Here is a 14,256-nt window from a genome sequence, read left to right as displayed (position 1 = left end):
ATATATATATATATATATGTGTGTGTGTGTGTGTGTGTGTGTACATAGACACCCCTACCCGACACACACATGCCGCCCGCCGTGCACATATACACGCACTCGCATACACACTGATATACACACGCGCACACACACACAGACACAGACATAAACACGCGCGCGCCATCTCTGTCTCTGTCTAGCCACACTGTGGAACGAAAAGCACATTTGACGAATGCCGTGCTCTCTCTGTGTGTGTGTGTGTGTGTGTGTGTGTGTGCGTGATGAAATTACGTCAGCTGATGATGCAGTGATACAGTTTGTGGCTGCAGCTTGTAGATGTTATTTAAATCGGGGATCTATAGACAAAGAACAAAACATGCATCTCAATTACGAACAGAAATAGTTGGGTTTTTTTGGGTTTTTTGTTGTTGTTTTTTGTGTGTTGTATCAGATTTTAGGCTTATAAGAAACACTGTTGTTGTTTTTTCTTTTTTGTGTTTACTCACACACCCTATCCTCTACACACACACATACACACAAACGCACGCGCGTCCATTCCAGTGTAAGTGATTCTTTCTAGCCCTTCCCCTTCTATTCCCCCCCCCCCCCCTCCCCTCCTACCCTTATCGCATGATGCGATAGCAGACACGAGCACGGTGTGTTTACTGTATGGAGTTCAACTGATGCCGGCGGCACTGGAACCAGTCCCCTTTCCCATGACCGAAATATTCTTGGCTCTCCCCCCCCCCCCCCCCACCCCCCATCTCCCCCACTTCCCGAACCCCTTCCACACACACACACACACCCTCCCTCCCCACCCAGCCCCCACCCCCCCGGACCTCCCCCCCAACTCCCCCCCCAAACAACCCCTCCCCTCACACACACACTTTATATATATATATATATATATATAGACAGGTTTCCTTTGTTTTGAACTGACTGAATTCAGAAAAAAAATTTCTATAGCAACTAGATTCAGATCAATGAATTTCAGACATACAATAATAATAATCTAGTTCTCAAAAAGGCTTTTCCAACTGGATAAAATTTAGCTGGTACCAATCGGTTCTGATGATTTTTCTGTTACAAGAAAAACAATTCATTCAAAACTGTATTTAAATCAGTTCTTTTATCTAGTACAATAAATACCCCCCTTTTTTTAAATGAGTTAAACTTCAGAGTAAAACCGCAGACTTGAACCAGGATACGATACAACAGAGAAAAAGGCCTGATCTCGGTGGCACCAAATCCGAACGGAGGGCAAGAAGCATTTTCTCTCTCCCTCTCTCTTGCAGGCACGAGTGACGTCACATAAACAACGCATGGCGGGCAAGGCTTGTTCTTTGCAAGTGTGGGTGGCTCCACACCCACTGACGATGCACACGGCGTGCAAAAATTATTCTTTGAGAGTAAGTATGGGTGGGGGTGCACCATCGAGCTCAATAGTACACACCCACGATGTACTGGGACGTTTATTGTATATCTAGTTCTTTTTTTTTTTTTTTTTATAATTATTTATTTATTTATTTATTTTTGTAAGCTTATCTATTATTTATTCACCTTTATTTTATTTTTGTTTATTTATTTATTTATTTTATTTTATTTTTAATTTATTTATTTATTTATTTATTTTTTTTTTTTTTCTCAAGGCCTGACTAAGCGCGTTGGGTTACGCTGCTGGTCAGGCATCTGCTTGGCAGATATGGTGTAGCGTATATGGATTTGTCCGAACGCAGTGACGCCTCCTTGAGCTACTGAAACTGAAACTGAAACTGTTAATGGATAAAACGAAATAATTTTCAGTTGATATGTAGTATGATGCATTACAAAGTCATGAAACTTAATGGAAGTTGCTTCTAAATTACTTGAGTTACAGCGCAAAAAACAACAACAAAAAAACAAACAAACATGTGTGTGGGTGTGAGCACACTCACGACGTACGGGAAAGGTGGAATTAAAAGTTCATCACCACTATATGAATCGTTCTGCATACGTTAAGCTTGGGCACCTTTTTTCTGTTTTATTTTATTTTCAAAAAAAATCTTTTTCTAATGAAATGTCTGAGCGCTAAAGTCGTGGAAACGACGGGAATATGTTAAAAGTTATAATGATACGAAAGTATACCTGTTAATTCTTTGGATACTGATTTATGAAATGCGGATCCTATGTAGCATAGAACGACTGTAGCACACACACGACAGATCAACAGATCTGCACTTTTTAAAAATTTTATTTATTGTTTTTTTTTTTTTAATTTATTGACGGTGAGAATAAGGGGGGAAAAAGGATTTTCGTCAATATATGCAGTTTACACAATGTCATGGTCTAGTTGCAGTGATTCAATTGTTCATGCGAAAGAAAACAAAATTAATAAACCCCAAAGTAGGATATTTCCGAAAATAAATGGTCGCTTTGATGCGGACTGTTACAATCTCTGGAAACCGGGGAGTTCCAAACTTTGATATAGATCTGTATTAAGTGGGAGATCACGAAATCCGATCCACGGATCGCACACTTGACGAAAGAACTGAACAACACATAATGTATGTAATAATATGTCACAACACCCGCCACCTCCTTCCCCTCTCTCATCACCACCTCCAGTTTTCCTTGATTTTTGTTGTTGTTGTTGTTTTCTTTCAAACAGCAGGAATCACACGTCAACCATGGAGGCTTCATCTCTAGTTTTTTTGTGTTTTTTTTAATCACAATTATCATTACGCAAGTATTCACAGCTTTGACATTTCCAAACACCAACATGAAGTTGCGAAAAAAACACTGAGGAAAAGTTATTGGGCCAGCACAGTGATAGTCAGGTGTGTGTGGGGTGTGGGGGCGGCGGGGACAGAGGGGGCGGGGGGGGGGGGGGGGGGTAGAGGCTTAGACTGTGTAACAGCAAATGGTCAGATGCCCTCAACTACAGAGCATGACAGTCAGATGCCCTCAGCTACAATGCATGAAGGTCAGATGCTCTCAACTACAGAGCATGAAGGTCAGATGCTCTCAACTACAGAGCATGAACGTCAGATGCTCTCAACTACAGAGAACGATAGTCAGATGCACTCAACTACAGAGAATGATAGTCAGATGCCCTCAACTACAGAGAATGATAGTCAGATGCCTCAAGTACAGAGTATGATAGTCAGATGCCCTCAGCTACACAGCATGATAGTCAGATGCCCTCATTTACAGAGAATGATCGTCAGATGCCGTCAGCTACAGAGAATGATAGTCAGATGCCCTCGGCAACTACAGAGCATGATAGTCAGATGCCCTCAACTGGATACCATGATAGTCAGATGCCCTAAACTGGTTAGCATGATGGTCAGATGCCCTCAACTACAGAGGATAGTAGTCAGATGCCCTCAACTACAGAGCATGAAGGTTAGATGCCCTCAGCTACAGAGCATGAACGTCAGATGCCCTCAACTACAGAGCATGACAGCCAGATGCCCTCAACTACAGAGCATGACAGCCAGATGCCCTCAACTACAGAGCATGACAGTCAGATGCCCTCAACTGGATAGCATGATAGTCAGATGCCCTCAACTGGTTAGCATGGTAGTCAGATGCCCTCAACTACAGAGCATGATAGTCAGATGCCCTCAGCTACAGAGCATGATAGTCAGATGCCTCAGCTACAGAGCATGAACGTCAGATGCCCTCAACTACAGAGCATGATAGTCAGATGCCCTCAACTACTGAGCATGACAGCCAGATGCCCTCAACTACAGAATATGATAGTGATAGTCAGGTGCCCTCAACTACAGAGCATGATGGCCAGGTGCCCTCAACTACAGAGGATGGAAGTCAACCAGCAGTGTGTTCCTTTGTTTCAATGTCAGACTGTAGCCATTTCCCCTCAGCAGGTACAACATCTAAGCCTCTAAAAAATCAATGGTACTTCGCGCGATTTGGTGTGTGTGTGTGTGTGTGTGTGTGTGTGTGTGTGTGTGTGTGTGTGTGTGTGTGTGTGTGTGTGTGTGTGTGTGTGTGTGTGAGAGAGAGACAGACAGACAGACAAGCAGACAGAGACAGAAAGAGAGAGAAAATGTGTGTGTGTGTGTGTGTGTGTGTGTGTGTGTGTGTGTGTGTGTGTTCGTATGTATGCACGCGCGTGTGTTTGTAACATGTATGCACGTACGCATGCGTACGCGTGCGTGAGTCCGTGGTGTGTGTGTGTGTGTGTGTGTGTGTGTGTGTGTGTGTGCACGCGCGCGCGCGTGTGTTTGTGCGTGCGTGTACGCCCATGTTGAAAACGGCACAGTTATCAAAGAAGAGACACACACACACACACACACACACACACACACACACACACACACACACACACACACACACACACATATATATATATAATTATGTACAGAGAGAGAAACAACCCCAAACCAATGAATGTTAAACTGAAGAATTTCAAAAAATACAGCACACAAGAAAACCAAACCAAAATATTTCAGCAAACATTTCAGACACATCCGCAAATGTAAGATATAAAACAAAGGTTTCAAATGAATGAAATAAAGATAACTCAATGAACAGATACAACATCAGCCATTCTCCTAATACATATATCACGTTTGACGAAATACAATACATCAAAAGTTCTGCTGAGAAGGAGGTAAACCCAGGTCTTTATGAAACATATTTAAAACTACAGTATGAAAGAAAAATAACATTTCTGCCAATGTATGATTCTACTATATAAAACAAACAAACAACAACAAAAAGAAGAACAAAACAAACAAACAAAAAACACACACACAAAAACACACAAAAACTTCCCCAAAAGGAAACAGAAAAATATAGAAACATAAGACAACCCTAGAGATGAAGAAGAAAAAAAAGGCAGTTGAAAAAAGTATTGGATCGTATTGTATAACACGTCGACACAACAGATTTCTTTGTAGTGTGAAATCCGGGTCGTTGTCCCCCAGGAAGAGCGCATAGCTACACTGAATGCAGCGCCCCTCTTTCTTCTGTCTGCTTGCAACTATATTTAGTATTTGTTTTCTTATCAAAGCGGGTTTTTCTACAGAATTTTGCCAGGGACAACCGTTTTATTGCTGTGGGTTCTTACACGTGTGCTAAGTTCCTCGGTTTATCTCTCATCTAATGGACTAGCACCTACACCAACCAATAAAGGTCTGGTGAAAGGGGGGAGATAATGCGGGCGAGTGTGAAAAAAATCGAACCTGTGCGCTCAGATTCTCTCGCTTCCTAAGCGTTACCACCTAGACCCATGCGCAGTAAGCAAAGCAGGAACACTAATACCCCAGATAGATCTCAGAAAAGAAAGAAAAAAAAAAAAAAAAAAAGATCTTCAACAGTTTCACCTGAACTTTCCTGTCAGCCCTGAGGGAAACATGGGATGTTTCGAGAGCCATTACAAGCATAACAATCATCATCATTACCATCTGAAAAACAAAAACAAAACAAACAACAAAAAACCGACAACAACGATAATAATAATAATGACAATAACAACAGCAATGACAATACCAACAACAACGGCAATAATAATAGTAACAACAACAACAACAACAATAATAATGATAATAACAACAACAATAGCAATAATAATGATGATGATAACAACAACAACAACAATAATAATAATGTTATTATGGTTATTATAATCATTATTATTATTATTATTGGTATCATTATCAATAGCTGCCAGGTAAAGGTGGGATCATAAATGAAATGATAAAACCCCATTACTCCTGTAAATATATTCCAAACTGCACAACAATTAATGACATATTCAAAGGCGGAGAACGCTGGAGCCATCATGCCAATTCTTCATACAGATTTTTTTTTTTTTTTTTTTTTTTTTTTTGTCGTTAAAGAAAAGAAAACGATCCCTGTTTAATGGACTACAACAATAAACAGCTCACCAAAAATGTTACAAGCTAAAACATACTTGCTAGATGATAATGTGAATTCAATTTTCCTTGTCTTGCTCAAAGTTTGCAGTCGAATGAAAAGAGAAAAGACAATGTTACGCGGGCCTACTAAGCTGGTGAAAGAAAAGTTCCAGAGTGTCAAAGCATCTCTGATCTCGTGCCGGTTTATTGACTCCAAATCTGTTCTTCTTTTCTGCTCCATTTTTATTTTTACTTGTTTTCTTCGTCATTGCTCTAACCTGCACCCCCATGTCACCAGAGCTGTACAGCTGATGGCATTAAACATTTCAGTGTTCAATAGATAAGTAAAGAAAGAAAGAGAGACACAGGTCACTTTGAAATTCATTTCAGTGCTTGAAAATCATTTTGTTACATCACGAAAGAAAGACGAAGTGACAATGTGGAGGACCACACACTGTGCCCGACGCTTTGGAAACAGCTCACCCAATGGCGTACAGCGACACTAGTTGTGGAGTGGTTGTCATTAAGTGTTGACAGTGAAAATCAATCCGCTTTGTAACTTCTAAAAACCTGATCTATTCTCATCCAAACACAAGAAGAATGTGGTTTTAGTTTCCAACAGCGGTCACAAATAGAATTGGTAACTGTAGCAGTATATGTGACGAGAAGGCAAAATGACGTAAGCTTAGCGTCAATTGAAATCTTTACACTGACCAATGATGAAACTGAATTCAAGTATGCTTCTAACTGATTTAAGTGTGGGTGTAAGCACAACAAATATAATAGTACAGTGAACGATACAGAAATTTAATAAATGTTTAGGAGCAGTTTAGACAGGGCACTGATTATTCAAAATTGGAATGGCGTCGTGCCTTATGCCTGAGTCATTGAAAGGCAGCAGGTACGCTGTGAAAAAAATGGCGTCTGCTATGTTTGTGCGTGAAACAATTACTGAAACCAGCTGAGCACTTGGCTACATTAATTAAAACAACAAAAGATTGCACCAATACCATTTACTTATTGATCTGATACTATTCCAGCCAGAAATCAATATCATCTTTTTCTATCCAAAATAAAAGCGGTAAATCTGCAACTATTTATGCACACAAAAAATCTAGTGAAACAAAGCCTCAATAAAAGTCTTGCATTCCTTAAAACAGACTGGCAAGGACTCGGGGGAAAAAAAATCCAGATATAACGACCCATATAATTATGAGGTACGCTTTAAGATAGAAAGGGCAAAATTTTGTAGAAAAATCCACTCTGATAGGAAAACAAATACACTTGTAGGCAGACAAAAAGGGGAGAAAAAGGTTGTGTTTTTTTTAACAATGAAATTCCCAGAGACACCTGATCGAAGCCATTTCCATATAGGCCTTCCGGACAATCATGTCTCAGGGTGGGTCCCGGATGTATGTGACAACGACAGACAACCCATCCTTCTGCAGACATGGTACACGACAGAAAAAAAATAAAAAATATATATATATATATTTTTTTTTTTTTTATCGGGGCTACATTGCATTGGAATTGCTCTAAACAAAACTGGAATGAATCTTTCTTACCTGAACAAACCTCGCCAATAATGTGGTAAAGAGGGGAGCTTACATAACCTGATCAAAGTTTTAGTAAGCAGACTTCTGAAAAACAACGTAAGAGCCTGTATCTAAGACGTTATTTACAAGCATACAAAACTGGAACCGACTGGAACTGAAGAAAAGGACATCAACCACTGGCTGGTATTTATTATCTATCTTCGTGACTTCAAAAATATTGGTCCGAAAAGCACTCCAAGACAAAGATAGATACTACTACAGTAGAAAAAAAAAAGTTTGGCTACAGCCGTTTATGTGATCACACAACTGCAATAAATATAAACAACCAGGGATTGGTAATGAAGTAACTGAAGGAACAATAATCGTTTGTTTCGACCCACTCAGCTATATATAAACACACGTGCACTACTTTCAAGTGACATGATTTTTGATGATAATTCAAGCAAAGTATTACATGAAAGCCTGCGAATGAAAACAACAATATCAACAATAACAAAAGACGAAAACAATTATTATCTAGTACATGGGTCGACATTTAACATGACACTACACCGTACCAAAGCATTGTTCAGAATTCAGTTGACATTGATTGTGAATGTGAGCCTCTCTCTCTCTCTCTCTCTCTTTCTCTCTCGCCCCCCACCTCCCCCAACCCCGGCCCCGCAGCCCCCTGGTTTATCCCCATCAGATATCTAGTCTTGGTTTTCAAAAGGACTGCACAGAATAATTCTACAGCTGGACGTTGTTGGGTGGGGTCTGATAAATATGACTGATCAGTAACATTGTCACGCGCGCTTACAGCTCTGATTTTCCGCGAGAAACGTACTGAAACAATTCCTCAAGATTGTGCCAGTGTGATTTTATCTACATTCATTGTTTATCTGGATCAAGTTGGGTTTATTTTATAAGTCCATCCCCCATCTCTAACTCCCCCCCCCCCCCCCCCCCCCCCCCGACACACACACACACACTCCTCTGGCTACACTCCCGATCTCTGTCTCTCTCTCTTGGTCTCTGTCTCTCTCTATCTCATTTATAAATACATGAGGGTACGAATGTGTGTGCGCTTTCACTAACACGAACCCAGGGTAGTCACGCGCGCGCGCGCGCACACACACACACACACACACACACAGAGAGGTACATTCGCCCAACATGTCACCTTTTCAGCTGTCTCTTCATGCCCTGGTTAAGTTTCAAATTGTTGTATTGTATTGCATTGTACTGTGTTGTATTGAAATAATACTTTTGTCGCAACAGAATTCTCTGTGTGAAGTTCGGGCTGTTCTTGCAGCGCCAACCTTTTTTCTTTCTTTTTTTCTTCTTTGTGCCTGCATCAGTGTGTATTTTGTTTTCCAGGAAGCGTGGATTTTGTTACACCCTTCGTTTACGTGCGCTAAGTGCATGCCACCACAGGGACCTCGGTTTATCGATTCACCTGCCGTCCTGTACTGACCACCACTCAAGGTCTGGTGGAAGGGGAAAAGAAAACAGACGCGTGCAGGGCGAGAAATGTAAACCTGTCCTGCCCCCATCCCACCCCACCCCACCCCACCCCACCGACACACTGGCACCTGCCCTGCCCTACCACTCAGCACTGAGTCCTTCACACACACACACACACAGAGACAGAGTGGTGGTAGTGGTGGTAGCCAAGTGGTTAGGTGTCCGCCACTGAAGTAGGAAGCAAGAGAATGTGAGCAGGGGATCATCGAATCCCCACACTCCCCAGAACGTCCTCCACTTCCGCTGGACGTTGAGTGCTGCTCTGGACGGACGGACGAGACGATAAAGCGAGGAACAGTGTGCAGAGAGCGCCCTTTGTGCATGTAAAAGTACCCACGGCAAGAAAAGGGTTGTTGTTGTCCATGGCAACATTCGGTAGAAAAATCCATTTTTACAGTAAAATAAAGACACTTGCAGACAGGGGGAAAAAAAAGAAGAAAATGTATGGATAACGCTGCATTGTATCCAAGCGCTCTTCTCAGGACTGTCTTCCCGACTTTCATTCGAAAGAAAACTGTTGTGACAATACAATACAATACAATACAATACACTGCGACATTAATACGAAGGCGATGGGATAATCAAGTTCAGGTTTCTAAAACTGTATCGTCAAAATTACTTGCATCTCGAAACAAACGCAGCTTCTTTGGCCGTTCAAAACTTGGCACACACAACCACGTCAAATAGGTCAATGTCTTTGAAAAACCCGAGTTCAGTTGCCAGTTCTGGGCAGGGCTTTGAAGACACGTCTCTCAAGTTCCGAGAACACAACGCTATGCCGAAACGGAGCCTGGAGGCCTGGCCACTGGTGAACAGCAGCCCAACGGCCTGCCACACACTCTGCCGCGACGTCTCCTCGTTGGCCACCTTCCTGTCGTGGCAGAGTGCGCTCAGTTGGTGGGCAGCAGAAACGCTACAGAGACTGCCTCGAAGCGTCCTTCAAAGACCTGAGCGTCGACATCAACACGTAGGAGACGCTTGCTCTGGACCGCCCAGCTTGGCACAGCAAAAATCACCACAGGAGCCCATGCAGCTGAAGCCAGGCGCATCACCGGGAGCAACGAAAGCGTGCTGTGCGACATGGCCCAAGCAGCATCACCTGCCATGACAGCACCCACTCGCTTGTGTCCCACATGTGGGCGAGCCTTCAGGGCCTGGATTGGCCTCATCAGTCACCTCCGGACCCACAGCCACCGATCTTCTATATGATTTTTGAAGTCATGGTCATCTTCATCCGAAGGACAAAGATCACTCGTGGCTGAGGAAGAAATGTCGACTTGATCTAACCGTACGGTTATCTTCTTCTCGTTCGTCAGATGGACACCCCAGTCTCTGCGATGAAAGCAGTTACAGGCTGATGGTCCTCACACAACCGTAGAGCTTCCGAGTCCCTGGAGTTGGATGGGGCCAGTACCTCTTCCTGAGCACCTCATGGAGGGGGCAGGACTGCAGCAGGTGATCTGTTGTCTGGCTGTCAGTCCCTCAGGGGCACCGTGCTGAGTGGCCAGTGCGGAATTCAGTGTAAGTGGTGGTTTCGGCGGTTGTGGCCTGTCCTTAGTCAATGACACCTGTTCCCGCCTAGTCAGCAGGTAGTAGGGGTCTGTCCTTTTGTGGTGTGGATGATGTTGCCACGCTGTCATCCTGCAATGGATTCCCTCTCACTGCAGTGTGTTGGGATTCCGTCGCCGAGGAAGGCGATACACAAGAGCAGGTGGATAGGTCCACCAGCTACCCTACGATTCTGAAACTGGGCAAGCGCTTCGTCCTGGAACAGTACAGAGAACAGGCTGCTTCAGAAACTGAAGAAACACACAGCTGACCGTTTTTCCTGCTTTGGGATTATTTCCCTTTGAGGCTCCTGCACACAGGAAGAAGATGAAAGCATGGTTTTACAGTCTGCACCTGTGTGATGCCCGCTGTCTGTCATACTTTACTAAAAGGATGGGACTGAATCCTCAAGAAAAAAAAAAAACACCAAAAAACAAACAAACAAACAAACAAACAAACAATATCCCCCCCCCCACCCACCCACCCCAAATTTTTTTTAACGAAAACAAAAAAACACAAAAAACACGTGTGTTGCTGTCATTCTGATCGCCTACAGCCCCCACCGACTCACAGGATTAGTGTTTCTTGGAGACCATGGTGCTGTTCAAGCTTGTGGCCTTGAGCTTTTGAATCTGTTTCGTTTTGAATCTGTGTCGTTTCCCTTTATCAACCACACAGTTACTCAGTCACGTGGACCCTCACACTGTAACGCAACGATCCATATCGATCACAATGAAGAGATCGTATCTGGCGCGGCTCCCCGAAGGTGGGCTCAACGTGCTCCACACATCTGCAATGAAATGGCGGAGAGAGTGAAGAGAGATGTTCGTTCACATGAGGAGGCAACTCGCTGTGCCACACCGAGTTCCACGTTTGGCTGGCAGGCAAAAACTAAAACAGCGCAGTCAGGTAACTGAAGGAAGTAAGAGGAAGAATTATACTTTTGTTTCTTCATCGTTGTTGCCAACGTTCCGTCTGTTAATGGGCGATATCGACGTCATTTACCTGGGTAGGTGTCGGGAAGATTGGTAGCATGTTAGCACTTGTAGGGGAAGAAGGTTCCAATTCCTCAGTGTCTTTACTTCCTTTGTGGCAGCAGCAGCATCTGCGATGGCGACAGTAGATGAAGATGATGATGATGATGATGATGACGACGACCAGCAGCAGCGAAGCCACAATGAACGTTATGGCAATGGCCCGCCAATTCACACCTGACTCGCCAGGTTGCTCTGAAGGTGAAGAAGAAGAAGACGAAGTGACCACGCAGTCCCTGACAGAGCCGCCGACGTCCACCTGGAACCTCCAGTGGGCCGGGTCTGAGGGGTAGCTGGAGTCGTTGCTGACGAGCACGGTAAAACTGGTCCGCTTGGGGGTAACCACCATCTGCAGGACCATCACCCCGGGCACCCCCGGAGTGCCGGGGCCGTACAGCAGCGTGACGGAGCTGGAGCAGCCACCACCACCTCCTCCTCTTTCACAGGAGAGGGCCCCACCCTCTCCAAGACCCTCCACCGGCTTCCACCCCTTCTTTTTCTCGTCGTACCATTCCGGCCGCAGGGAGGTCTCCCCGGGCAGGCCGGCCCTGACCTTGTCCAGTTCCCACTGCAGGCTCTTGACCTGCACGGACCGCACGGAGGGCGTGGTGCTCGTGGTGTTCTCGTGCACGACAGAGCTGCAGTTGTAGCGGTGCGGGTCCCGGGGCAGGTCGAGGCTGGCGGAGGGAGTCCAGGCTATGGCCAGCTCCGAGGTCCGGTCGTCGTTCCTCAGGACCCCTGCCGACGCCACCTTCACGCCGTCCTCCGGCAGGCAGGGCGCCTTCGTGCAGCGGGCGTGCATCTTCTGCAGGAGTCTGCCGCGCTCTGGCGCCCTGCCGCTCTTCTGTCGCAGCTCAAACGATGCCACACTGGAACACACACACACACACACACACACACACACACGAGTTTACCATAGTTGGTTTGCAAAGGCTAAACAATTACTGCAGTATCAACGTCACAACCTTCAACTCCCCCCCCCCCCCCCCCCCCCCCCCCCCACCTCTTCCTCAGATCACCCCCTCCCCCCTCCCTCCCCCCTACTGCCCTTGCGCTACACACACGAACAAACCCCCCCAAAAAAAACAAAAAACAAACTATATGCGGTTGTCGAAAGGTCAAAAGGTTTTCGGCAGCGCTATGGGTGATGTTTGTCCCCTCCCCCCCCCTTGCCCCCCCCCCCCCCCCCCCCCCCCCACCTCCTAACTAAAATAGCACAATGAACATTCACAGTGCGCAGGTAATCCGTATCCTCTTTTCATAACAAGAAGGTTATTCTTTACTGGAGAAAACCTCCTGGTGTACATATTCACGATATACTTTGCAAAATGTTTACACAACTGACTAAATGAAGGAGACAGAATATCTTTTGAAAGTTCTATGCAGACTCTACACATATTTTGGAAAGTATCCAGCATGTTGATAAAAATACTGAAGAGAAAAGAGGAAGAAGAAGAAGAAGAAGAAGAGCAGTTACATGGCTTAGTAGTCAAGCATATTCAATGGTAAAATACATGCCGGACATGAAAATGGGCTGGAATCCATTTTCAGTTTAGCACCTTTCAAATGGCAGGATTAAGAAGGGGGGGAAACACACCTATGGGTACAGTGGCTGTGGTAAAAACATTCATTCTCTTGTAGATGATATATCTCTGTATACTGTTTCCGTGTGTGTGTGTGTGTGTGTGTGTGTGTGTGTGTGTGTGTGTGTGTGTGTGTACCGGGGAACCTGCGATACGTAAGAATGTGTATGTGTGTGGGGGGGTGCGGGGGGAGGTGTATTTGTCGGGGTCCGTGTGCCTTTATATGTAGTGCTGGGCCTGTGTATATTTGTTCGTGCTTTCATGTCTGTTTGCATATTTGTTGCGTATCTGTTGTGTATGTTTGTGTGTGTATGTGTGCGTGCGTGTCTGTGTGCTTATTCACATTTGTTTGCTTCTTTATGTATTTATTGCATTATTTCTACGTTTCATGTGATTTCTTTACCTATTTGCTTACTTAATTTTACCATATTTATTTCTTTGGATTTATTTATTTATTCTGGTTTATTTAAAATATTCATTAATTTGATGACTTATACATATACATTCTTCTTTTTTTTTTCCTCTTCAAGGCCTGATTAAGCGCGTTGGGTTACGCTGCTGGTCAGGCATCTGCTTAGTAGATGAGGTAACGATTATGGATTTGTCCGAACGCTGTGACGCCTCCTTGAGTAACAGAACTGAACTCTGTACACACACACACACACACACACACACACACACACACACACACACACACACACACACACACACACACGCACACACATGGAGTGGAGTGTGTGTGTGTGTGTGTGTGTGTGTGTGTGTGTGTGTGTGTGTGTGTGTGTGTGTGTGTTCGCCCGCCTGTCTGCCTGTATGTTTCTCAATATTGTAAGTTTATTGTATTGATAATCATAGTAATTACTCTCACGTCTTTTGTCGCGACAAACTGAATTTTCTGTGTGTGAAATTCAGTGTTTGTCTTTTTTTTTCCTTCCTGCCTGCAAATGTAAAATTTGTTTTTCTTTGAAAGTGCATCTTACTGCGTACGTTTGCCAAGGGCAACGCTGTTCTTGCCGTGGGTTCTTTAACGGGCGCCAAGTGCACATCGCCTCATCCGAATGTCTAACGTCCAGTCCACTGCTCACGGTCTTGCCCTTGCCGAGTGTGGGAATCGATCCCCGTGCCACTAACATTCTCTTGGTCACTTCCTGGGCGGACGCGTTACCATTAGACTTTTAAA

General features: G+C 44.4%; 1 protein-coding gene across 1 annotated transcript in view; it reads right to left on the bottom strand.

The window, feature by feature from the left end:
- Positions 1-10,952: 10,952 nt before the first annotated feature.
- Positions 10,953-14,256, bottom strand: part of LOC143282485 (uncharacterized) — a 31,659-nt gene continuing 28,355 nt past the window's right edge. Inside the window, exon 2 of the mRNA XM_076588146.1 lies at positions 10,953-12,362. Coding sequence (XP_076444261.1) covers positions 11,438-12,362 — 925 coding nt within the window. The 3' untranslated portion in view covers positions 10,953-11,437. The remainder of the gene's footprint in view (positions 12,363-14,256) is intronic.

The sequence above is a fragment of the Babylonia areolata genome, chromosome 5, assembly GCF_041734735.1.
Source record: "Babylonia areolata isolate BAREFJ2019XMU chromosome 5, ASM4173473v1, whole genome shotgun sequence".
Classification (NCBI taxonomy): domain Eukaryota; kingdom Metazoa; phylum Mollusca; class Gastropoda; order Neogastropoda; family Buccinidae; genus Babylonia; species Babylonia areolata.
The sequence above is the reverse complement of the archived record's forward strand: the minus strand, read 5'-3'. Positions and strand labels throughout refer to the sequence as shown.